A 25,137-nucleotide genomic window follows, 5' to 3' on the forward strand; every position below is an offset into this window, starting at 1 on the left:
TTTCTTGTGCGCTTTCAAATGTAAGAACTATAAATCCCATAATCCAATTCAAGCAAATACGGAAGCTCATATAATTCATGGTTACGAATGTTTTAGCCAGCTCACATACGCTTGCAATATTTAATAATTCATGGGTGTTCTAAAGAGACCTAGTGTAATACGTTTGCTTCGTGTACGAGTCATTGTTCTTATTTTAATTGGAAGCGGTTCGTTGTGTTTCGTCTTGAATTTGAAGCCCGAAACGACAGAGGTATCCACAGGTAGTTCGCTAGCATAACAACAATTGTGACTGCCTGTGGTGGTGGTTGCACTTACCAACCAGGATGTTCAGCGTGACTGATGTAGTAATATTTAATCTGTTCATTTTATTATACTTGCTAAATTCAGAGGTAATATGATAGTTACGAAGCGGTTTTGGGGCACCACGAGCCGCCAAAACAGCTTCAATGCGCTTTGGCATAGATTGAGTCTCTAGAACTGTACCGGACTGAGTTATGGAACACCATTCTTCCAAAAGATGTTCCTCATTTGGTGAACTGATGGTGGTAGTGGAGAGCACTGTGTTACACGTCGGTCCAAAATCTCCAGTAGGTGTTCAGTTGGGTTGAGAACTGGTGACTACAAAGGCATAACACAAGATTCCCAACATTTTCATACTCATCAAATCCTTCAGTGGGCCCTCATGCCCTGTGGAAGGTTGCATTGTCCTATTGGAAGAGACACAATAATGAACCCTATTTCCAAGTCACTTCCATGTGTTTTTCTTGCCATCTTGATTCAAAATGGAGGTTAACTGGACCTCCTCAGCATTTTTAAGCATGCCACAGTGCATGATAGGATGTCAATTTTTTATTGTATAATGCAGTACACCTGTATGGAAGCATCTGCATTTCTTATATTCCTTAATTTATTCAGGTTTTTCCTTTAGGTTGTCCCTTGTTTGTATGTCTGACAGACAATATGTTAGTGTTAATAGTCCAACAGTGTTTCTTGTCCATACTTTTTGTCCAATATATCCATATCTAGAAGCAATGAAGGACCAGACGCTGGAGCACTTCCTCAGGCAAGGGAAAATCAGAGTTAATGATGCAGCAGATATTCAGTGGGCCCATGCTGCCAACAGCAAGACCAAGATCACTGAGGCACTACAAAGTAAGCACCCTGGATGGAATGTTTAAGTGCAGGGCAGTGAAAGAGTATCTGTCCCCAGGTGTTTTGCACTTTTGAGTGGACAATCATATTTTGTTCACAGGTATTTGTATGTTTTATTTTATACCACAATGAAAAGACAGGAGTGGTTTGCTGAAAAAGCAGGGGCTGGACTCAAACGCACACTTCTGCATATGTGGGTGCCTGAGGAAACCATGGTTACCAACACAAAATGTGGATTGTTATTTTGTATATTTATTAAAGAAAGTAATGCAACACCCAATGCCCCATGTGAAAAATGTATCGCCGCCTCCAACTGAAAAACTTTAGTTTCTGTAGTTATTTACCAATTTCTCACTGTGCTGAGGAGGCATTTTGTCTCACTCCTTCATGTGGAACTGCTTAAACTCTGCGATATTTGATTTTTAAGCCTAAAATTATTTTAGATACTTTTGTAACTTCCCAATGTGATTTAGGTCTCAAAGTTGACTAGGCCATTCCAAGGAATTACATTTCATGTTCTTCAACCATTCTGATGAAGATTTGCTTTTTTGTATCATTGTCTTGCTGCATGATCCAGCTGCGCTTCAGCTTATGGACGAATGACCGCATCTTCTCCTATATTTCTTTTATACAAAATAGAGTTCATGGTTCCTTCAATGATTGCAAGTTGTACAGATGTTGATGCAGCAAAACATCCCCAAACTGTGACACTGCTACCACCATGCTTAAATCAGGGGACTATTTTAAAATGGGCTTTAATTCTGTCATGGTTCACGGTTTATGTATGTAAATACCATCAAATTCAAGCTGACAGTCTGCACATCAACCTCTTAAACAGTGTTTTGTTTAAAATCCAATTTTCTGGAGTATACTGCCAAAACAACAAAACCTGTGTCACTGTCTAAATACATATGCACTCCGGCACTACAAGATCTGACCAAATTCAATGTAAAAAGTGTGTAACAGTGTACAGAATCAGACATGGGGCAAACACTTTTTCATGACCCTGTAATTTCACTATATTAAAATGTTATCTGCCATTTTGTTGGTTGAAATTAAGATCGGTGGTTATGTGTGTGATTTAAGTGCTTTTGTTACATTTGTAGTCTCATCAAAAGATGGATTTGGGCAATCATCTGCTTGTGAAGATGCGTTTGAAAATGTCACTACATTTAATGTTCTCTTTTTTGTGTCTATTTATTCATACTCAAAGGTTCTGCCCATATGATTGAGGCGGACATCCTTCTGAGGGGCCACGAACCTAAAGAGCCAATCATGGCTCATCCTCCTGAGAATGATAGTGATATCTCACTGCATGATTGGCTAAAGGTGGTCCAGGCGTCAGACAAAGGGATAAAGCTAGACTTTAAAAGGTGAGTGATATCCCTACTTATTGTTTTTCGGTAAATGTACAGTAGTATGTGTTAATTCATAAAACTTTTTTATTTTTTTTTGTTCAGTTTTATATATTAGCATGTATTGTATTTATCAAAATGTTTGAAAGGGCCTGTTTACAAAGTTATTACCCTAAACAGAGTCCTGGGCCCATATTCACAAAACGTGTCTTACCACTAAGAGGCCTCCCAAACAGGAGTAAAAGTTCCTAGCTAAGAGATTCCTCTTAAAACCTATTCACAAAGCTGCTAAGACCAACTTTTACTAAGGAATGGGGAGCAATTTTAAGCTAATAGAAAGGGTGGCGTTGACCCCGTTGCCATGGGTGATGTTGTGTTCCACAAACAAGCTTACTTACTATGCCCACAGTGATTGGCTGGTAGGGGAGGGGTCTCTGTCACTGAATTCATCATAGCAATACTGTAGAAGGATGTCATGTTGCCGTATTGAAATAAAGATATACAATTAAAAATATAGGCTAAGTATCACTGAATTAACATGAAACCAAGAATGATACAGTGAGGGGGAAAAGTATTTTATCCCCTCCTGATTTTGTACGTTTGCCTACTGACAAAGAAATGATTAGTCTATAATTTTAATGGTAGGTTTATTTGAACTGTGAGAGACAAAATAAAATAAAAATCCAGAAAATAAATGTCAAAAAATTGATTAGCATTTTAATTAGTGAAATAAATCCTTCTCTGTATACTGACTAGTCGAGATAGATTTAATTTGTGTGTCTCATCTATAGCACCAACTACACCGGGTGGTCAAGCTATGGCAATGAAGTCGGCTTTGTTTCTTTGTAGTTGGAGAATCAGGAAGCGGAATGATTTGTCAGACGATATGGGGTCTGGGGAGGGCATTTATTGTTTGATGTAATATTCTACTGACAGATGACTGAGATATACATAGTTTGTCTGTGCTGAATATCTGCATTTTCCCTCTGGCCAAGTAATGTAGAGTTGTCACAACCTTTAATCTCCAGTGTTGTTGGGTTGTTTTTGTTTGTTGGAGAAGTGACTGCCGGCAGCAGCCCTATTAGGATTGTTTGTGACCTGGTCTTAGTGACTTAGGAGTCCTCTTGACTACTCCTCACTTTTCACAGATTTAGGAGCTGGTTTTAATGCAAAAATGCTTTGTGAAATACTCAATACTTAGACCAAAAAAGTTAGGAGTCCTAAAATTAGGTCTGACATGCCCATTGTTTTTAGGAGTTTCTCCTAAGTCAGCAAGTTGGAAGCTACTTTTAGCCTTAAGATGTTTTGTGAATACGGCCCCTGGACTAGCTAGCTAAATGCAAATTCTGAACTATGCAAATTCTGAACTAGGCAAATTCAGACAGCGTCTGAATAACTGTCCCAAACTCACTAAAAGGATTGAAATGTGCATGTAAAAAGAGCTTTTTGAAATAAGTTTGTATTCACCTAAAGGTTCCTTTCAGTTTGTGTAATCCATTGATATTAAACAGTCTTCAGGCAGTTGCTCCGTCCATGGCGTTATTAGACAGTGTTCGGTCCGAGCTGCGCGGCCCTGTGTGGATCAACGCTGACATCCTACCAGGCCCTGGGGGCAAAGCCACGCCCCTTGACCCCAAAGACTTTGTGGAGGCAGCAGTGACCCCTGGTTCCTATGGCGACGTGCTCTCCCTAGGCTGGACAACAGGCTGGGTTGCAGGCACTGAGAACCCAGGTGAGTTGACCCAACCACATTTGCAGGTGCAACCCTTAAACCAACTGTTTTCACAACAAATAAAAATGCATTCAGTGTCTTCTCATTTGTGCCTATTCACATTAACCAACAAATATTTATTTAAGATGCCCAGTGATAATTCTCCCAGTTATACGGTGCAGTCCATAAGTATTTGGGCAGTGACACGTTTTGTTGTTTGGCTCCAAATGTTATATGACAAGTTTACATGAAGTCGTCATATTTAGTACATAGTGAGAAGTGGTTGATATGAGCTGACATTGTTTCTGTTCCCTTCTGAATTCATCCTACTGCTGCCGTCAGCTGTTACATCACTAATGAAACAAGACCGTTCTAGTGTCAGCTGTTACATCACTAATGAAACAAGACCGTTCTAGTGTCAGCTGTTACATCACTAATGAAACAAGACCGTTCTAGTGTCAGCTGTTACATCACTAATGAAACAAGACTGTTCTAGTGTCAGCTGTTACATCACTAATGAAACAAGACCGTTCTAGTGTCAGCTGTTACATCATTAATGAAACAAGACCGTTCTAGTGTCAGCTGTTACATCATTAATAAAACAAGACCGTTCTAGTGTCAGCTGTTACATCATTAATGAAACAAGACCGTTCTAGTGTCAGCTGTTACATCACTAATAAAACAAGACCGTTCTAGTGTCAGCTGTTACATCATTAATGAAACAAGACCGTTCTAGTGTCAGCTGTTACATCATTAATGAAACAAGACCGTTCTAGTGTCAGCTGTTACATCATTAATGAAACAAGACCGTTCTAGTGTCAGCTGTTACATCATTAATGAAACAAGACCGTTCTAGTGTCAGCTGTTACATCATTAATGAAACAAGACCGTTCTAGTGTCAGCTGTTACATCATTAATGAAACAAGACCGTTCTAGTGTCAGCTGTTACATCACTAATGAAACAAGACCGTTCTAGTGTCAGCTGTTACATCACTAATGAAACAAGACCGTTCTAGTGTCAGCTGTTACATCATTAATGAAACAAGACCGTTCTAGTGTCAGCTGTTACATCACTAATGAAACAAGACCGTTCTAGTGTCAGCTGTTACATCATTAATGAAACAAGACCGTTCTAGTGTCAGCTGTTACATCATTAATGAAACAAGACCGTTCTAGTGTCAGCTGTTACATCATTAATGAAACAAGACCGTTCTAGTGTCAGCTGTTACATCATTAATGAAACAAGACCGTTCTAGTGTCAGCTGTTACATCACTAATGAAACAAGACCGTTCTAGTGTCAGCTGTTACATCATTAATGAAACAAGACCGTTCTAGTGTCAGCTGTTACATCACTAATGAAACAAGACCGTTCTAGTGTCAGCTGTTACATCATTAATGAAACAAGACCGTTCTAGTGTCAGCTGTTACATCATTAATGAAACAAGACCGTTCTAGTGTCAGCTGTTACATCACTAATGAAACAAGACCGTTCTAGTGTCAGCTGTTACATCATTAATGAAACAAGACCGTTCTAGTGTCAGCTGTTACATCATTAATGAAACAAGACCGTTCTAGTGTCAGCTGTTACATCATTAATGAAACAAGACCGTTCTAGTGTCAGCTGTTACATCATTAATGAAACAAGACCGTTCTAGTGTCAGCTGTTACATCACTAATGAAACAAGACCGTTCTAGTGTCAGCTGTTACATCATTAATGAAACAAGACCGTTCTAGTGTCAGCTGTTACATCACTAATGAAACAAGACCGTTCTAGTGTCAGCTGTTACATCATTAATGAAACAAGACCGTTCTAGTGTCAGCTGTTACATCATTAATGAAACAAGACCGTTCTAGTGTCAGCTGTTACATCATTAATGAAACAAGACCGTTCTAGTGTCAGCTGTTACATCATTAATGAAACAAGACCGTTCTAGTGTCAGCTGTTACATCACTAATGAAACAAGACCGTTCTAGTGTCAGCTGTTACATCATTAATGAAACAAGACCGTTCTAGTGTCAGCTGTTACATCATTAATGAAACAAGACCGTTCTAGTGTCAGCTGTTACATCACTAATGAAACAAGACCGTTCTAGTGTCAGCTGTTACATCATTAATGAAACAAGACCGTTCTAGTGTCAGCTGTTACATCATTAATGAAACAAGACCGTTCTAGTGTCAGCTGTTACATCATTAATGAAACAAGACCGTTCTAGTGTCAGCTGTTACATCACTAATGAAACAAGACCGTTCTAGTGTCAGCTGTTACATCATTAATGAAACAAGACCGTTCTAGTGTCAGCTGTTACATCATTAATGAAACAAGACCGTTCTAGTGTCAGCTGTTACATCACTAATGAAACAAGACCGTTCTAGTGTCAGCAATACACGCCCAAAACAAAACACGCACTCCACAATTTTTCACAGATAACTTGGTATGCCTGTTCACCCCCCCCCCCCCCACACGTTCCTCTTATCATTCTGGTATCTTATCATTCTTACCATTTGTCTCATCTGCCCACATTACCTCTTTCCAGACGTTTGGCGTCTCTTTAAGTAATTTTTCTTGCTTTTGAGACTAATCGTAGTGCAGCCTCTTTAGTTTGGCTGATGAAGTCAGCAAAGGATAGTGGCTGATACATGAATGCTTACTTCCAGGAGTGTTCCTGAATTTGTCAGACAGTTATTGGTTGTTTCTCTTCATTTTGGTGACATTCCTTGGTCTACCTGGTCATTTGCCATTTGTGAGCTAACCAGTGCTTTCTTTCATCTTGAAGTACCAGAAAGTGGACTTTGGCTCAGCAAATGTCTGATCTATTCATTCTGATTTCTCTGCATCAGGATGGACAGCTTGACTTGCTTTGACACTTCTTTGGTCCTTGTGTTAAATACCAGGAACAGAAACCAAAAAGCAAATCTAAAGCCTAGAATCAAATAGAAATACTTATGCACTGTATGTATGGCTGCCAGTCCATCTTCCTCTCTGATTTACAGGGTACAGCTGGGAGATGGTGAGGGAGATGGAGGCAGTTTGTTGGCCCCTGACACAGTCAGTTACATTCCCTGTCAGGGCAGCTCTCATGAGCCAGTCATTCCCCCAGCTACAATGGCTTCTTCAGCAGTCTGACAGGTATGACTACCTCCCTCTTACCAAACCCTGGATCCCAAACGGACCTCTAGTTCCTAGCCACCACCGCTTATGCTACGTGCACAGTCCGCTTGCTCAACTCGCAAATAGCCTAATCTCTGGCGAGCTGTCGTTGAGCTTTCCCTAGCATGCACACTGTCCAGCTCGGGCAGGGCATATTGTCCTAATTTATACCAGGGACAGTCAACCAGTACTGGGAAACATCCGTCTCTGCAAATATTAATAAATATTTAGTATTTGCGTGTCTCCACTACTAAAAACACATTACGACGATGCCAAGTCAATGATTTGTCAACGTTCAAAAAGCAATTTACTTTGATACATGCTTAACATAAAACACTCACCCCTGATCCCAACGATCTCTGAAACCTTCCATGCATGCATTTTTAGAATTACATCTCTGTATGAAGCCAGATGCATCATAAATAATGTGGAAACCGGACAACACAATTATAAGTTTCTCATCAGTTTTTTTTGGATAGCGAGTGAGTTTTTAGCTAGCGAGCAGAAAAGAGAAGGGACTTCAAGATGTAGAGAACATCTGCCCTGCCATTGGTAGTCGCAGAACTCCCATTAGCTGGAAATTAGCATAAAGTTGAACATATCTCAACTGTCGCTGGGAGATTTTGTGTCAGAGAGTAGCTCCGCCCACTGTCACCGTGATTTGCTGGCTGTCGTTGGAAATTAGTGTGCCTCTGTAGCTCTAACAAGCAGACAAATGTGCACATAGGGTTAGACTTGGCTCTGACCCCTCCCGTACCCTCTTATCCTGCCCTATACCCTCTAGTCTAGCCCTACACTTTACACCTGTGGTCGGCAACTAAGGTTGGCATTGGGCCGATGTTTTGCTGAGACAATAATAAGTGGGCCTGAACTTGATTGGAAAATTAGCAGTCCTGCGCAGCAAATGTAAAAAAATTATAATAAAAATTTCAACAGATTTGGTTGGTATTTATTCCATGCTGTGACAATAACATAGTCTTTTTTAATCTCATAAAAAGAATACAATTACTAAAATAATCTCGAAATCAAGACAGTTTTGCACTTATAGTCTCTGAAGATATAATACAAATTGAAGTGTCAGTGATAATTGGACACAGAAATATGCATTCTTACCATACAGTGAGGAAAAAAATTATTTGACCCCCCTGCTGATTTTGTATGTTTGCCCACTGACAAAGAAATGATCAGTCTATAATTTTAATGGTAGGTTTATTTAACAGTGAGTGACAGAATAACAACAACAAAATCCAGATAAACGCATGTCCATTTTTTTGCATTTTAATGAGTGAAATAAGTATTCGACCCCTCTACAAAACATTACTTGGTGGCAAAACCCTTGTTGGCAATCACAGAGGTCAGACGTTTCTTGTAGTTGGCCACCAGGTTTGCACACATCTCAGGAGGGATTTTGTCCCACTCCTCTTTGCAGATCTTCTTCAAGTCATTACGTTTTCGAGGCTGACGTTTGGCAACTCAGACCTTCCGCTCCCTCCACAGATTTTTATGGGATTGGAGGCTGCGGAGAGGATTTTTAAGGTCTGGAGACTGGTTGGGCCATTGTCAAACTTCAGACGGGCCTGTACATGTGCTTTCTTGAGCAGGGACCTTGCGTGCACTGCAGGATTTCAGTCCTTCATGGCATAGTGTGTTACCAATTGTTTTCTTGGTGACTATGGTCCCCGATGCCTTGAGATCATTGACAAGATCCTCCCTTGTAGTTCTAGGCTGATTCCTCACCGTTCTCGTGATCATTGCAACTCCACGAGGTGAGATCTTGCATGGAGCCCCAGACCGAGGGAGATTGACAGTGCTTTTGTTTCTTCCATTTGCGAAAGACAAATCTTTCTGATTGAGAGGGGATGAAATACTTATACTAAATTTATAACATTTTTGACATGACATGCATTTTTCTGGATTTTGTTGTTGTTATTCTGTCTCTCACAGTTCAGTTAAACCTACCATTAAAATTATAGACTGATAGTTTCTTTGTCAGTAGGCAAACATACAAAATCAGCAGGGGATAAAATACTTTTTTCCCTCACTGTATTTCCTCAATGTAAAACCAGACTTTCTTAAACCAAATGAAACAGTTAAGATGTCCATATGAATTCCTCTTTAAAATGTGTTTCCTCTCAGTGGACACCGAACTGGTAAATAAGCTATAATATTCTAGCTTTTACAACCAATTACATCCTGAGGTCTGACCAAAAAAGAATGATTACAGCTATACCTGATCATTACTCTCTTGTTTTATTTACTTCTAAGAATTTACAAAAGTTAACAACTGCTCTCCTTAAAGCGTCTGCGTCTTTGAGGGGACCTTTTTTTGCAAAAGAGTTGGCTCTTGCACTGAACTTTATTCTTTAATATTCTAAAAATAAGAAAATAATTGGACAATAAATATATGGTAATATCTTCCATTAGGCCTTGCTTGCTTGTCCAATCCTTTTTCTATTTAATGCTGCGCCAAAAGGCTAGGTAGGGTTCTATCAGCAGAGGTTAATTGTGCCTAAAACCCCTGTCACTGAGGCACATACAAGGATTTCACATTCCAGTCTACCCCACACTATTCACTCAGTACATGTGTGTGTGCACAAGCTAATGATTGATGACCTAAATTGAACCCAATAGAGTCAAATCTCCTTTCTCCTAGTTTGACCTACCCCAGACAATACTGATTGCTGATCACTCCCTCTGTTTTGCTCTCTTCTGTCTTCATCCCTCTCTTTGTGCATCTCTCTCTGTGCCTCTGTCATCTCTCAGGTATAGCCTGACAGTGTGGACCGGCCAGACTGATGCCTTGGCTGTAGAGGACCTGTTGCCCTACAGGAAAGACATTGATAAGACTAGGATCTACTACGACCTGTTGGATGCACAGAGGGCACAGCTCAGAGGACTTCCCGGCTTCTGATCTTATTATCACAGTTATTGTGGTCTAAAGGGAAAAACTTAGATCAGCACTTTTGAATACAGGCCCAGAGCTCAGAAGACTCCAAGTCTGCTGGTGAAAGATGAACTTCACATTCATAATGGCTGTTACTGGATGTTACCCTCTGTTACCTCAGTACGTTTTAGAAAAGAATGGGCTGGTGCTTTCAGTGCTTAATGACAAGAGTGCAATGTCTGCGAAGGAGTTAACTTGTTGAGGCCGGTAGCAGACTTTACCCAGATTTACACAAAACTATTGAAAACTAATGTGAATAGCTATTCAGAAGCGTACAGTTATTGCAATATTACCGTTGTTAGTGTGAAATCGGGGCCACATTCAGGATCACAGTGTTGCGCTGTGTGTTTAGTTTGAACAGATAGTCAACCTTGAACATTTTGCGAAAAAAGTAATTCAGGTAATAATATGTCACCCTTGAGATTGACTGATTGTATTAGCAGTAGAGAAGCACAACAGAAAAGCAACCATGTCAAATTGTGTGCAACACAACTGTGTTAAATAAATACTTTGTAAATACAATAATTGGATGCTCTAACATTTGTACTAATAACTTTTAAAACAGAAAATGATTAAGAAGCTTGTTGGTTTTCAACTGGGGGTTTTGTTCGTCCCACTAACCTATACATACATATTTTCATGGTCATGCAGTCTTGCCAACTCCATTTCTGTTTTAGCGAGTAATTGATTTTGTCTGAGTATGACTAGCTCCCTTTTGAAGAGAAAATCCTATCTTCTATCAGTGTTCATTGGATTCAAGGGCTCTGCAGAAGTTTATTTTGTTTCATTCCATGTGAATGCATCTCTGGAAGGTTAAAGCATCTGTCTGTTGTCACGTGAGAAGTGAGATTTCGGCTCTCTGGCATCAAACAGATAGATCGGTCAACTGATCAAAGTGAAACAGCTTATTTCTTATCAACGGTCCTGATGTTATGGTCGTTATTCCTCTAGTCCTTCCAAAGATGGATGGAATGGTAAGTCTGGAAGAAGTGTAATTAAGCACATTGAAAAAGCTGGCATGAGCATTAATAGGCTTCTGATAAGAAGGCACTAGTTTTTTGTTAACAATGTTATGGTCACATGGCAGGCAAACAGTGCTTGACCTAGAAAGCAATTACAGCCCAGAACACGGTAGCCTGACACATAATAGCATTCTAGCCTGGATCCAGGGCTGTTAGTGCTGTTTTGCAAAGTCATGACAATGACTAGCCCAGGGCTTTTTCTACACAGCTCAGATAGAACCTGGCATCATTCCATTCACTGGAGCTCCTCGAAGTTGACCAGCTGTTTGATCTGTTCGGTCTGCATGGAGTGTCTCCTCAAAAGTGTCATCTTAGCATTCAGATCCCTGGGGAAGGAAGGTGCGCAGGGGACGAGAGGTTTGGACACCGGCACTGATGTAACACCTCCATTCAGATTCAGAGCCTTGGTGCTCCCACTCAGGTTGGGGCTGTTTGACATCAGGTTGGACCCGATGTCTGGTATAGGTGCATGTGGGTTGAGAGGGGGCAGGTAGCCTGGGCGGGTGTGAGAGATGTGATCCAGGAGCAGGGCTCCCGAGCCTCTCCTTTCCAGGTTTGCTGGGACTCTCCTCTGGGTGGCGCTCTCCAGAGACTCCCGGGAGCCAGATAGGGTGGAGGACCGACTGGTGACCAGCTTTCGCTTCTCACTCCCTCCTACAGCTCCCCCAGTGCTTCTGGATGAGTCATTGCACTCTAGGTGGCTCCTGTGGCCAAACTGGGGCAGCTGAGAGTCGGAGCTGTAGTGGTCCATGCCGATGTTGCGGCGGCGAACTACGTTCTTTAGGCTGGACACAGCCAGGTTAGGGAGGCAGCAGTTTTGGGCGGTTTTATCCACTGGGATGGCTGGTTCATGGGCGCCACAGTTGGGGCAGGCTCCGTAGCCGCCTCCATCTCCCCTGTGCAAGAGGTTTGGGTGGGAAGACGCTGCAGCACTGTCGTAAGACATCTTTCTACTCAGGCCCCTCCTTCCGCTGCCAATGCCTCCCTCACTCCCAGCCACCTAAGATGGAAAATGGATGAATGTAATGTAGTAGATTTGACAACTTAACACATTTTAAACGTTTTTATTCTTGTTATTATTATGACCTGCTCCAGAGCCCTCAGCAGCCCAGTTGCTTCCTTGGATTCAATGCTCTGTTTTCGGGCGGCGGTCACATGTGTCCCGGGCCCTGCTCTCCCGGACTCAGACAAAACCAGGCCGTTGACCCGGAAATAGAGCTCTTCCTCTGGGGTGATGTCCCGCAGCTCCTCCGTCTGGCTGGAGGAGAAAGAAAACAAACCAACAGACATACACATTTAGCTGTAGCAGTGGGTTGCTAGTTCAGTGCCCTTTGAGCAGTTCTGTAGTTAGGTAACTGTATGCTTAAGGGCACACTGTCAGGGGAGCTTCTAGGACACTTAACACCAAACACTCTTTGGTTGACACTCACTGACAAGGGATTGCCTGCATGCTTCTCAGACCTCTGGGCTTTAATTACCTACCTAGAGCCCTTGCTTTGTTGAACACCTAGAGAAGGAGGGATATTCAACCAAGGCTCAGAGTGAAGGCGCTGGAGATGGAGTAACTTCGCCACCCCTGGACCTCTAAGTGGGCTCGGCTCCCTAGTAGGCGAGCCCGGCTGAGAAGTACCAGCACCTACAGAACTGGGGATGGTGGTTCCGCTTCCACCAACGTGGTGCTGGTGCTCCCTGAGGCCAAAGAGGGGGCTCCCAGGCTGCGGAGAGGCTGCGGAGGACCCCTGAGGAGGGGTGCGGAGCTGTATCTCTGAGGGGGACATGCAGCAGGCGGCCGAGCCAGGCGTGTAGTGCAGGCGCTCCTCCAGGTCGGGCGGCGGCGGCACGTTCAGGTACTGCTTGGTCAGCTGGCGTCCCGATGGAAGCTTGTCCATGGTGATGATGATAACCTATAATGTAAATCATATAATATACCATGAACTCCAAACGTTTCGGCAATGACACATTTGTTTTTTTAGCTATGACTTTCAGCACTTTGGAACGGTTACAGGGTGCCTAGATACATGTTTATTCTGATACTATTGTCCTCGATATCAGATGATGATATTTTGAAATTATAGCACATTTTGTATGTAGTCCCCCCGTTTTAGGTTGCCAAAATTATTTGGACAAATTAACATTATGTACAATAATGTAGACATATTTAGTACTTGGTTGCATATTCTTTGCATGCAAAATGTCAAGCTCTGTGATCTGTAAACAGAAGAGGCTGAGTACATTCCCTGATGATACTCTGCCAAGCCTGCACTGCATCCAAGCTCAGTTCCTGCTTATTTCGGGCGGGAAAAACATGCTCAATTGGATTCAGATGGTGTGACTGACAGTCAAGAACATTCCACTTTTTTGTCCCTGAAAAACATCTTGGTAGCAGTGGCAGTGTGTTTTCGGTCATTGTCCTGCTCCATGATGAAGTTCCTTCCCTTGAGTTTAAAGGCATTTCGCTGTATCGAGGAAGGGATGTTTCTGTCTATTTCAGAATCCATCCTGCTGCTCCGGTCAGCAGTTACATCGTTGATGAATATTACTGAGCCAGTTCCAATAACGGCCATACATGTAAAACACATTTTTAAATGAAGCCCACTCCACCGAGTTGGTATGCCATGTTGCTTTTTTCTCCACACTTTACTGTAACATATACGAGGTATATGGGTGTCAGTATTTTCTTATCCAACCACAATAACCTTTGTTTACGCTTTTGGAGCTAACTGTTTTTGAAGCTAACTTGTGTTGCAGTCCAGCCTCTGTAGGTAGGTTGATATTGCATTCTTTTCTCATCCACTGTAGAGGTCTAATTTTCAAATGCTGAGCTCAACAGTGCTTTCTTAATGTACTATTGTTTGATGTGTGTGTGATCGATTGTATTTGGATTTATCTGTGCTTGGCCAACCTGCCTAATAAGAAACCGATGTGAAGTCAACTGTAATAAAAATACATTTGGCACCCTAAAATTGGGGGGAATATGAACAAAATGTGCTGCAATCTTTAAATGGTTCATCCATTATGGATGAAAATACCCCCAAATTAAACCTGACAGTCTGTACTTCAACCCAATAGCAAGTGTATAATTTCAAACCCAAATTACTGGAATACAGAGCCAACAAAACCAAAAGTGTCACTGTCCAAATACTAGGGAGTTTAACATAATAAAATGTATGCTTTTTTCTGAAGTGGTTTATGGTAGACCATGCATAAAGTTGGCATCCTCACCTCCTTGCCCTTGGCCTTGCAGGCATCCAGCAGGACCTTCAGGGCCTCCTTGTCCCCCGCATTGACAGCGTAGACCAGAGCTGAGGAGCCGGAGTGGTCGTCCAGACTGGGGTCTGCTCCGCTCTCCAGCAGGAGAGAAAGAACATCTGCCCCGGCCTGCTCCAGACAAGCATGCATCAGGGCTGTCTTACCTGTCTTATCCTGGATGTTTGGGTCGGCGCCATTCTCTAGCAGGTACCTGTTTGGGGTGGAACACACACCTTGTGGATTTGTAAGATTTGAAGAGGAGGGTGTTTCGGCATGTTGTGGGGGTGTGTCAACATTATTTGTAAAGATGTTTACACAGCATAAGGTTCAATCATAGATGAAAAATAGCAATGGAGAAAGGGACCTGTCTCCTTTTCTTTTTAAAACCCATTGAATGAGAAAGCAAGAGGTCCCTCACTTCTGACACTGTCCTCCAATCTGCTTTAGGAAAGAGGAGGCCAGGAGAATGTAAAATGTTTCTAGTCAAATCAGAAAGGTTTTCAGGTGTGTAATTATGTGAAAGTTGCCACAAACACTGGCCCATTTGCGTTACAATCGCCAGTTGGGTTACTTCCTACTACTCAACCCTTGTGTTATGTTAACATTTTGGTTCCACACATTATGTTAGCAGGTCAAATTGACCTGGGGTGTTAAATCACAACCCAGTACTCACTATTGATATTTTCGCCCCAACCAAATGTTTGACATCCATAGCCAACTACTCACTTATAAATTATAACATTTACTGGTTTTATTTCATTATATAGTCCATTTATACCACATTTTACATATGTTGAACACTCTTTTTTTCAATCCCAAATACAGAAATGTATCTCTATTGATACTGCTATGATGGATAAAATGAACCCAGGGTGACCATTTTCAAACCCCCAAACCGGGACCCTTGTGTAACCACATGTTAATGCACGTGTATGTATGCACGTGTATGTATGCACGTGTATGTATGCACGTGTATGTATGCACGTGTATGTATGCACGTGTATGTATGCACGTGTATGTATGCACGTGTATGTATGCACGTGTATGTATGCACGTGTATGTATGCACGTGTATGTATGCACGTGTATGTATGCACGTGTATGTATGCACGTGTATGTATGCACGTGTATGTATGCACGTGTATGTATGCACGTGTATGTATGCGCTTATAGACACGTTGGTCATCATGAGTGCTTGTGGTTGGTGGAACGGGGGGCGCTTTGATGAGAATTGTTGCTTTTCACCGCAGTTCTATGCAGTATTATTATTATTTTAATTGTGGTGAAAACCAGGACAATTTGGTAGTGAATGTCGGAATCCGGGACATTTTAGTGTTTTACAGATATTTGTTGGGACCCAGGACATCCAGCCTGAAACCAGGACAATCCTGGGGAATCTGGGACGTCTGGGTACCCTAAATGATCTAATACTTTTTAATGTTCTAGACAATGTCCTGCTTAATAATACGTCCAGATATTATGATCATAGTGAGAACATCAATGTTTCGGGTCAAAACACGTTACACACAATTCAAAAGTTAGGGAATCAGATGGAGCACGGCTGGTGACAAGGTTGCATGGAGTATTTCTATCCCTGTCTTAGTATCTCACAAGCTAGCTGCTGATTCATTTTTGAACTTGTATTCTGCAAAATAACATATGGACAGGAAGCCCTATAAGTGATATCAAGCCCTATAAGTGATATCATCATGGGAAGGTTATGAACAGTACTTCCTGGGTCCTTCCACACGCTACACAACAAAGCCTTTCCTGCAAGAAAAGTTCAGTTCCAATAGTAACAAAGATAATAATAGCTTGTGTTTGTGAAAGGTGATAGGTGATTTAACTTTTAGTGTGTGTGATGTTAGACATTACAAAGCATTTTCATTGATTCGCCATCACCAGGTCATTTTGACCCTAACTTTACGAATGTAAAACATTTTTTTAGAGGCCCTTGAAAATGTTAAATTGGTCGCCTTTCATTTTACATTTTCATAAACACAATCTTGAGGATATCATCAAGTTTCATGCAGATCAAAATAACCTAAACAGTATTTCAGACCTATCAAAGTCTTAAAACGGGTCAATTTGACCCTAACAAAACTTAAGGGTTAACACTAACCCAAACTATATAAAGTGTCCAGGACTAGTGACCCACGTACCGAACCATCTTGTGTTTGGGCACACTCTGTGCGTCCGTGTGACGTGTCCGGCACGCCACCATCAGGGGTGTCTCACCACGCTCATTGCTCTCGTTGATGTAAGCCCCTCCCTCAAGCAGCAGGCGCGTCAGACGCAGTCGACTCAGGAACACAGCCTTAAGCAGGGAGTTCCCGTCCGTACGCACCTCTGTGGTGTCCTCCATGACTGGTTCAAAGGTCAGGTGGATGTCTAAAACCGGGGCCGGTACTTCAGGATGCGATTCATCAGTAGAGACCTGTAGAAACACAGATGCACTGATCAAGTGTCTACTTAACTACAGCAGGGATGAAAAGGTGAAAGGTCACTCTAAGGAAGGTAGAAGAACCGAGAGAGACTCCCTGCTATTTTTCTAGTACACATCATGTCAATGAACTAAGCAGACCAGACCCAGCAGTTTTCTTAGGACCACACCCTTAAGCAGACCTGAATAGTGACCACTTCAGTTTTTGTTTCCTCTGCTGAATGTGTATTGCCATGGCTCATCTCGGGCTTGTTTCGCTTACACAGATTAAAGCAATTCAAACTCTGTCGAATTCTCCATTAACCTTGATTTTTCTAGTCCTAGACTAGGCTTAATACAGTACAGCTGTATAAAAAAAAAAGAAAACTTGGAAACGTTTATTTTTTCCCCGTAATTCAAATGAAAAAGTGACATCTTCATATTTTCTAGATTAATTAAACATAAAGTGAAACATTTCAAGCCTTTTTTGTTCCAATCTTGATGATAATGAATCCAGAATCTCAAAATATTAGAATAAAAAATGTACAAAACAGAAATGTTGACCTGAGAAGCGCTCTAATCAGGTAATGAACTCCCTAAGCCTTCAGTCTCTCAGTCTGGTTCATTACACACAACCACAATCATGGGGAAAAGGCTGACTTGACAGTTGTCCAGAAGACACACATTGACTGAAAGGGCTGGCTGTTCTCAGAGTGCTGTATCAAAGCATATTCATGGAAAGTTAACTGGAAGGGAAAAGTGTGGTAGGAAAATGTGGACAAGCAACAGGGATGACCACAGCCTTGAGAGGATTGTCAAGCAAAGCCGATTCAAGAACTTTGGGGAGCTTCACAAGAAGTGGACTGAGGCCAGAGACAGTGCATCAAGAGCCACCACACAGATGTGTCCAGTAAATGGGCTACAAATGTTGCATTCCTAGTGTCCAGCCACTCCTGAACCAGACACAACGTCAGAAGCGTCAAACGTCAAAGTCCTCTCTTCACATGAAAGTACATTTTGCATTTAATTTGGAAATCAAGATTCCTGGGTCTGGAGGAAGAGTGGAGAGTCATAGAATCCAAGTTGCTTGAAGTCCAGTGTTAAGTTTCCAATGTCAGAGATGATTTGGGGTGCCATGTGTTTTATCAAGTCCAGAGTCAATGCAGCCATCTACCAGGAGATTTTAGAGCACTTCATGCTTCCATCTGCTGACAAGCTTTATGGCGATGCTGATTTCCTTTTCCAGCAGGACTTGGCACCTGCCTACAGTTCCAAAATGACTGGTAACTGATTGGCTGCCCGTTGTATTATTGTGCTTGATTGGCCAGCCAACTCACCTGACCTGTATTGTCAAGGGGAAAATGAAATACACCAGAACCAACAACACAGACGAGCTGAAGGCCACTATCAAAGCAACCTGGGCTTCCATAACACCTCAGCAGTGTCACAGGCTGATTGCCTCCATGCCACACCGCATTGATGCAGTAATTTGCCCCAACCAAGTATTGTGTGCATAAATTAACATACGTAGGAAAACTTTGCAGTTGTTTTGAGTTAATTAGTTGATTAGGGCTCTTTTCAGGTTGACGTTTCTGTATTATACATTTTCTATTCTAATATTTTGAGATACTGGATTTGTGATTTCCATGAGTTGTAAGATGTAATCATCAAGATAGATTTTTTTTTGTTTTACTTTATGTGTAATGTATCTACAGTATATGAAGGTGTCACCTTTTGATTTGAATTACGGACAAAAAAAATATTTTCCGCAATATTGTTTTCTGGGGAGATGCACCTGTATATTTGTGAAACCCTAGACTAGCCATCGCAACAAGTTTAAAACATTTATGTGGATGGATTATGTTTGGTATATTAAGTGAAATATTACATGAATATACACTGAACAAAATTATAACGCAACACTTTTGTTTTTGCCCCCATTTATCATGAGCTGAACTCAAACATTTAAGACTTTCTCTATGTACACAAAAGGCCTATTTCTCTGAAATATTGTTCACACATTTGTCTAAATCTGTGTTAGTGAGCACTTCTCCTTTGCCGAGATAATCCATCCACCTCACAGGTGTGGCATATCAAGATGCTGATTAGACAACATGATTATTGCACAGGGTTGCCTTAGGCTGGCCATGATAAAAGGCCACTCTAAAATGTGCAGTTTCACTGTATTGGGGGGGTCCGAAAACCAGTCAGTATCTGGTGTGACCACCATTTGCTTCATGCAGTGCAACATCTCATTCGCATAGAGTTAGAGATCAGGTTGTTGATTGTGACCTATGGAATGTTGGTCCAGTGAGTATGCTGGCCATGCAAGAACTGGGATGTTTTCAGCTTCCAGGAATTGTGTACAGATCCTTGCAACATGGGACCGTACATTATCATGCTGCAACATGAGGTGATGGTCGTGGATGAATGGCACAACACTGGGCCTCAAGATCTCGTCACGGTATCTCTGTGCATTCAAAATGCCATCAATAAAATGCACCTGTGTTTGTTGTCCATAACACACGCCTGCCCATACCATAACCCCACCGCCACCATGGGCCACTTGATCCACAACGTTGACATTAGCAAACCGCTCACCCACACGACACCATACACTCTGTCTAAAAACCGGGGTTCATCCGTGAAGAGAACACCTCTCCAAAGTGCCAGACGCCATCGAATGTGGGCATTTGCCCACTCAAGTCGGTTACGACGACGAACTGCAGTCAGGTCAAGGCCCCGATGAGGACGACGAGCATGCAGATGATCTTCCCTGAGACGGTTTCTGACAGTTTGTGCAGAAATTCTTTGGTTATGAAAACCGATTGTTGCAGCAGCTGTCCGGGTGGCTGGTCTGTGAGGTGGATGGATTATCTCGGCAAAGGAGAAGTGCTCACTAACACAGATTTAGACATATTTGTGAGCAATATTTGAGAGAAATAGGCCTTTTGTGTACATAGAGAAAGTCTTAGATCTTTGAGTTCAGCTCATGATAAATGGGGGCAAAAACAAAAGTGTTGTGTTTATAATTTTGTTCAGTGTATGTACATGCATACATCTAATACCTATGAGGTTTTTAGTATATTCTCAGAGAAAGAACCACCAACTCTGTATGTACTAGAGAGCGAGAAAAGGGGCTATATCACACCCTATTCCTAACAGGGCTCTTGTCAAAAGTAATGTACCATTTCTGTAACATTTAGGAAGACAAGAGATGTTTTTAATTTCAAGGTGTGCTTAGATTTGAATTGTTGCTTCTACAAACAGAAATTATGTAATAAAACACCCACTCTGTAATGAAGTGAGGCTACTTCCTTTTGTTGTTTTGTACCATTCCTTGTTTTTCTGTGTGTGTGTGTTTTGCACTAAAGCCCATTGTCTGATTAGCCTTGTATTTCTGTTGCTACTATCCAACTGACTTTGAGAGAGCCAAATAGTTGGTTTGAGTGCGTGTGTATGTTCATCATTGCAGTGTTTAGTCAATTCAACAGGTAAAATATGCGTAGGAGGGTAGATAACTTGAGGCCTTCCAAAAGATATGCAGCATTCAACTAACCATGCAGTGTCTAATGCATTCAGCTTCCTTTTGTATTGAAATGGAGGGGTAAGTATCTGCTTCTCGAATCTGCTACAGGAACAGGTATCACTGTATAGCACTCACAGGCACCAACGCATAGATCACTGTTTCCCAATCCTGGTCCTGGGGACCCAAAGGGGTGCACGTTTTTGTTTTTTCTCTAGCACTCACACACCTGTTTCACTTGATTTACATAATCAGCCTATCATCAAGTCTTTCATTTGGATCAGGTGTGTGAGTGCTAGGGCAAAGACGTGCACCCCTTTTGGTCCCGAGGATCAGGATTGGGAAACAGATGGTTCAGGAAATAAAATAGACACTTATTTATCCCATTGAAATCTTGACAAGAATTTTGGTTATGGTGTTTGATACATTGAATAGGTACAAATAAAATGTAAAAGATATGTCAATATATGGAAAATATTTTTTACAAAACATTCATAAATGTTTTCTTTTTTTAAAATATTTTTTTGGCATTTTCTTTATTGGATTGGAATGTGGTGAAAGATAAGGAATGTTTTGCTAAAAGAGCAGTAGTTCGGACTGAAACACATCACTGTAGAACGTGCAGTTCTACAACATTTGATCACCCTAGGCCATAATTTTGAACTATCCAGAATTAAGTGTGACCCTGGTGGAAAACCATCTTTCGGATGGAACGTTAACACGAGTCCTGCCTCTCTGTGGTCACTAAAGATCCAATGGATTGATGAGCTCTTTGACATTTGACAATGCATCAAACTAGAAATGTGTCAGAAGAACAAATGGGTGGATGTTATCTTAAAACCACACTATTTGGAGAAATGTTTTACTTAAAGTGGCTTTAATTTATTGTAAATTATTCTAAGAGCCTGATGTGTCTGAGGAGATCTGTCATTTGTTGTTTTGAGACCCTCGGGAATGTTGGAGTTTGATCTTAAGAGTGCACAGTAAGTCCTGATACAATCACCATTATTCCCTAAGTACATTTACAAATTGTTTTGTTGCTGCTAGTGGTAGACAACCATTTGAATATACAAAATACACTGAGTTTCTCAGCACAACCGTTGGGTGTGCAGTATCCACACAGCTTGTATAATCATCAAGGTGTACAACATATCGCTGGTAGCATAATAGTGGTGCCGCGTGTTCTACATCCACTGGAAAACGTATGTGTATACAGGTCAAGATTGTAAGCTGATTGTGTTTGCAGACAGTAGGAGGCTTGTTCTCCACAGTCAGCGCCTGGCTCAAATATTGCCCAGAGTTTGGGTCAATAATAGCATGTATAGAGCATGGCTGGAATTTTGGTGGTTACCTCAGAGGCAGTAGGGCTTGTGACGAGGGCCTTTTGTGTAGGGTGGCATTTAAACCCCTGTTAGCGCTTTGCTTTGAAAAACCTGACCATGGCCTTCAAACTGCCTGAGTACAGAGAGAATGGCTGATGATGAGAAACCGTTTGAGTCCCAGATAGAGCCCAATTCCCTTTAAAGTGTATAACTTCTGAAAAAGATCCACAGTGCTATGTTTAAAAGTTGCATGCACTATGAAGGTGATATGGTGCCATTTTGGCCACCAGTGACAAGTTGTGTTATTGGTGTTATTAATTAAATATTATGAAAATGTTTAATTTCGAGCCTCAGAGCATTTGAACACAACATTTACCAAGGGTGGAGTGAAGTGGTTAAATTTATTACAAATACAGCTGAATATTTATTTAGGGATTAGTTATATTGATTACAGAAAATACAACTTCATACTGTATCCAAACCAAATCATATCAGACGGGGAAGACTTCAAGTTAATCTTTTCCATGTATGTATTTTTAATATACCTTTTAATGAAATCATCAAGTCTTGTGTGTGTGTGTGTGTGTGTGTGTGTGTGTAAATGTGCCTATGCCTATGTGATAGTGTTACAAATGAATGAGTATGCCAGTCTGTTTGTGTGTGTGTGTTTGAGTGTGAGAGATAGAGATACCAGGTCAAATCCTTCACTTATCATAACAAGTATGATTTTTTTATTCAGGTGATATTGAATATAAAATGTGAGAGTGTAGGGTAGCCAGTCCTCAACTTACTCAGCACACACACACACATATTCAAGTGCATGCAAACGCTCTGAAAACGGAGGGGAATTATACGATGGACACAACTTAGCATGTAGTAGATCCGATTTTTAAACAGGTTTTCCTTTTGTGAAAACAAGCTTGCTTTATTGCGTATTTAGTGGGATGAAATTAACCCCCCACACCTGTGTTGCTAGACACAAGCATGTTTTTGCATCAATACAGTAAGAGGGGCACATTCAGCCCAACGACCAGGCATCTCGTACTAGATGCATATGAATAATACAAATATTGATACTTCAGCCGTGGCACTACAGAAGCATTCAGTGTGAATCAAATGAACAAAATAAAAGGCACATTCATGGTGCAATACTCAGACAATGTTAATGTGGTTATATTAGTGTTTTAATACGTTTCAGTAGCAGTTCATTCAAATGAGTTACTGTGTAGATTTATTTAACATTTTTATAGATTGAATTTGGGTTAATAGATTTGTTCTTTAAATGTGCCTCGATAAACACACTTCTACTAGACCATAACCTGTTTTTTCATATCCATCACTGAATGGCTCCTATTTCAAAACAAATTTGAAGTGCGGATTTCTGTGTATGTGTTTGCCTACTGTATTTATATAGAAAGGTGTTACAGTATTGTGAACAATATATGCATAATAGTGACTCTACTGGAAGGCAATCATAGATAGATGAAGCGTTGATTTGTGCATCAGTAATCTACTTAGAGTTCCACATATCTTGGAAAGATTTCACAGGAACTGCTTGACACAATTCTGCGTTGTGAACTGTTTGTGAAAATAAGACATACAGATTTTAATAACAAACAGTACAGTGACACTGTAGAGCTATGATTTTGTCTTGTCAGGAAACATTGTATTTATGTTAAAACAAAATTCCACCATTATTCTATGATAAGTTTTCTTAAAAAAGAAAAAGCTATTTCAATTATTTTCTCAGATCTATCTTTTTACTTTTGAATAACTAAATCTATTTCATCTTAATTTATTGTTTGCTACACACAAATCTATTTACAGGGTCATGGCATTTACTTTGTAAGTTGCTATGAAATGACTTACCTTGTGTTGTGTGGTCGTGGAATCCTCAAATCACCTGTGATTCTTCCCTCCCCCTTTCACATCCAAGTCATCGATAATCCAAACAGAAAATACACGAGAACCAAAACAGGGCAAAGAAGAGAAGAAAAGGATTGTTGGGACCTAAAATGAAGAGACCCTCTGAGTAAGAAAAATTAATTAGGAGGAATAGACAAGAGGGAGACGAGAAAGGCAGTTGTGAGCATTGTAATGGCTAGCTAGAGAGAAAGCAAACACCCCTGCCACTTTAAAGAGAGCAAGAGAGACAGGCAGAGAGTGTGGAGACTGGAAATTAGAACTGAAACTCAGTCCGAAATAAAGGTTAATTACAGGCATGGACACAATGCAAGAACTAGGGCAAGATGGTCTGCACATTTAGCAAGACTGGAGAGAGACTGCATGCCACTGAGAACTAGCCATTATTCCCCTCAGACGGTGCATCATTTGAGGTAGAGGTGGCGTGCAGAGACAAGCATGTTGCCCTTTTGTGTCAGTCTCAGAGAAAATGCACGTGTGTGTGAGTGAAAGAGTTTGTCTGTCAGTGTGTCATAATCGATCTGACGAAAGGGCAAGGCTACAGCGTCAGATCCTGGACTTCTCAAGGCTGAGACAATGAAAGCAACCTATTCACAACTCAAAAGCCACATCTCAACAAGCACTGTTTAAGCGTCAGCACACAGCATATCCCGCGTAGACAGGAAGATACAGAAATAGGACCCTTTATTGCCTGTCCTCTGCGTCAACTAGCCTACTCCAAATACTCTAAGAGTCATACAAGAGAAGTTAACTCCGACAAAGGGCAATGATGAATAAAGGTCAGCTTAAAGTCAGAAGCATGTCCGCATGTGATGAAGTATCAGTTTATAAAAAGGCTACAGTAGCACACAAAATGGATTTAGTTCTCAAAATGAATCTAATATTTGGATATTTCTATCAACCTTTAATTCGGCTATTGTGTATTACCCCCGCGTTCTCCCTAGCAACGTGCTCACTCAACGTGTGAGAAGACAAATGATTGTGTCTAAAGTCTAATCAGAAATGCTAATGTGTGTTTTCACTGACATTTTCCAGACTGTGTGTGTAACACTGCAGGCTGAGGAGCACATGGCTCTTATCTCTGTATAATGATTAGACTACAAGTGCCAATCCAGATATGAGCAGGTGCGCGGAGCGTGTTCCGTTTTGTATTCTGCCAGGATTGTGTGTTGTGTTATTCAAGTAGTGTATGTGGGTGTTTGTGTGTGAGGTTTGGTGTGTTACACTCCCAGACCTTACAGGTGGTGACTAATTGAGCAGGGTCTGCTTTATTACAGCCAGTGTGTTTCAGAGACATGAATAGTACCACTCCTTTCCACATGTAGCCACTCCAAAAGCCTGGTGACTTGATTTGCTGTGTA

General features: G+C 41.3%; 2 protein-coding genes across 4 annotated transcripts; one reads left to right on the plus strand and one right to left on the minus strand.

Moving 5' to 3' along the window:
- Window positions 1-57: 57 nt before the first annotated feature.
- On the plus strand, window positions 58-10,835 carry fam151b (family with sequence similarity 151 member B). Of its 3 annotated transcripts, none has more exons than XM_010896044.4 (6): window positions 58-260; window positions 1,027-1,152; window positions 2,366-2,525; window positions 4,019-4,239; window positions 7,213-7,348; window positions 10,133-10,835. In XM_010896044.4, the coding sequence occupies exons 1-6, from the start codon at window positions 131-133 to the stop codon at window positions 10,278-10,280; spliced, it is 921 nt and encodes a 306-aa protein (XP_010894346.2). In that variant the 5' UTR covers window positions 58-130; the 3' UTR covers window positions 10,281-10,835. The 3 variants fall into 3 exon arrangements, with proteins under 3 accessions (XP_010894346.2, XP_010894347.2, XP_019907777.2); XM_010896045.4 differs by having other exon boundaries at window positions 58-250; XM_020052218.3 differs by lacking the exon at window positions 58-260 and adding an exon at window positions 273-587.
- A 94-nt stretch (window positions 10,836-10,929) lies between these two features.
- Window positions 10,930-23,784, minus strand: ankrd34bb (ankyrin repeat domain 34Bb). Its single transcript, XM_010896050.3, has 6 exons — window positions 23,723-23,784; window positions 16,746-17,020; window positions 14,558-14,795; window positions 12,818-13,239; window positions 12,422-12,593; window positions 10,930-12,335 (listed from the first exon to the last, which is right to left on the minus strand). Exons 2-6 carry the CDS (start codon window positions 16,946-16,948, stop codon window positions 11,571-11,573), a joined length of 1,800 nt encoding a protein of 599 aa, XP_010894352.2. The 5' UTR covers window positions 16,949-17,020; window positions 23,723-23,784; the 3' UTR covers window positions 10,930-11,570.
- Window positions 23,785-25,137: the final 1,353 nt, after the last annotated feature.

Source organism: Esox lucius, chromosome 13 (genome assembly GCF_011004845.1).
Source record: "Esox lucius isolate fEsoLuc1 chromosome 13, fEsoLuc1.pri, whole genome shotgun sequence".
NCBI classification, from domain to species: domain Eukaryota; kingdom Metazoa; phylum Chordata; class Actinopteri; order Esociformes; family Esocidae; genus Esox; species Esox lucius.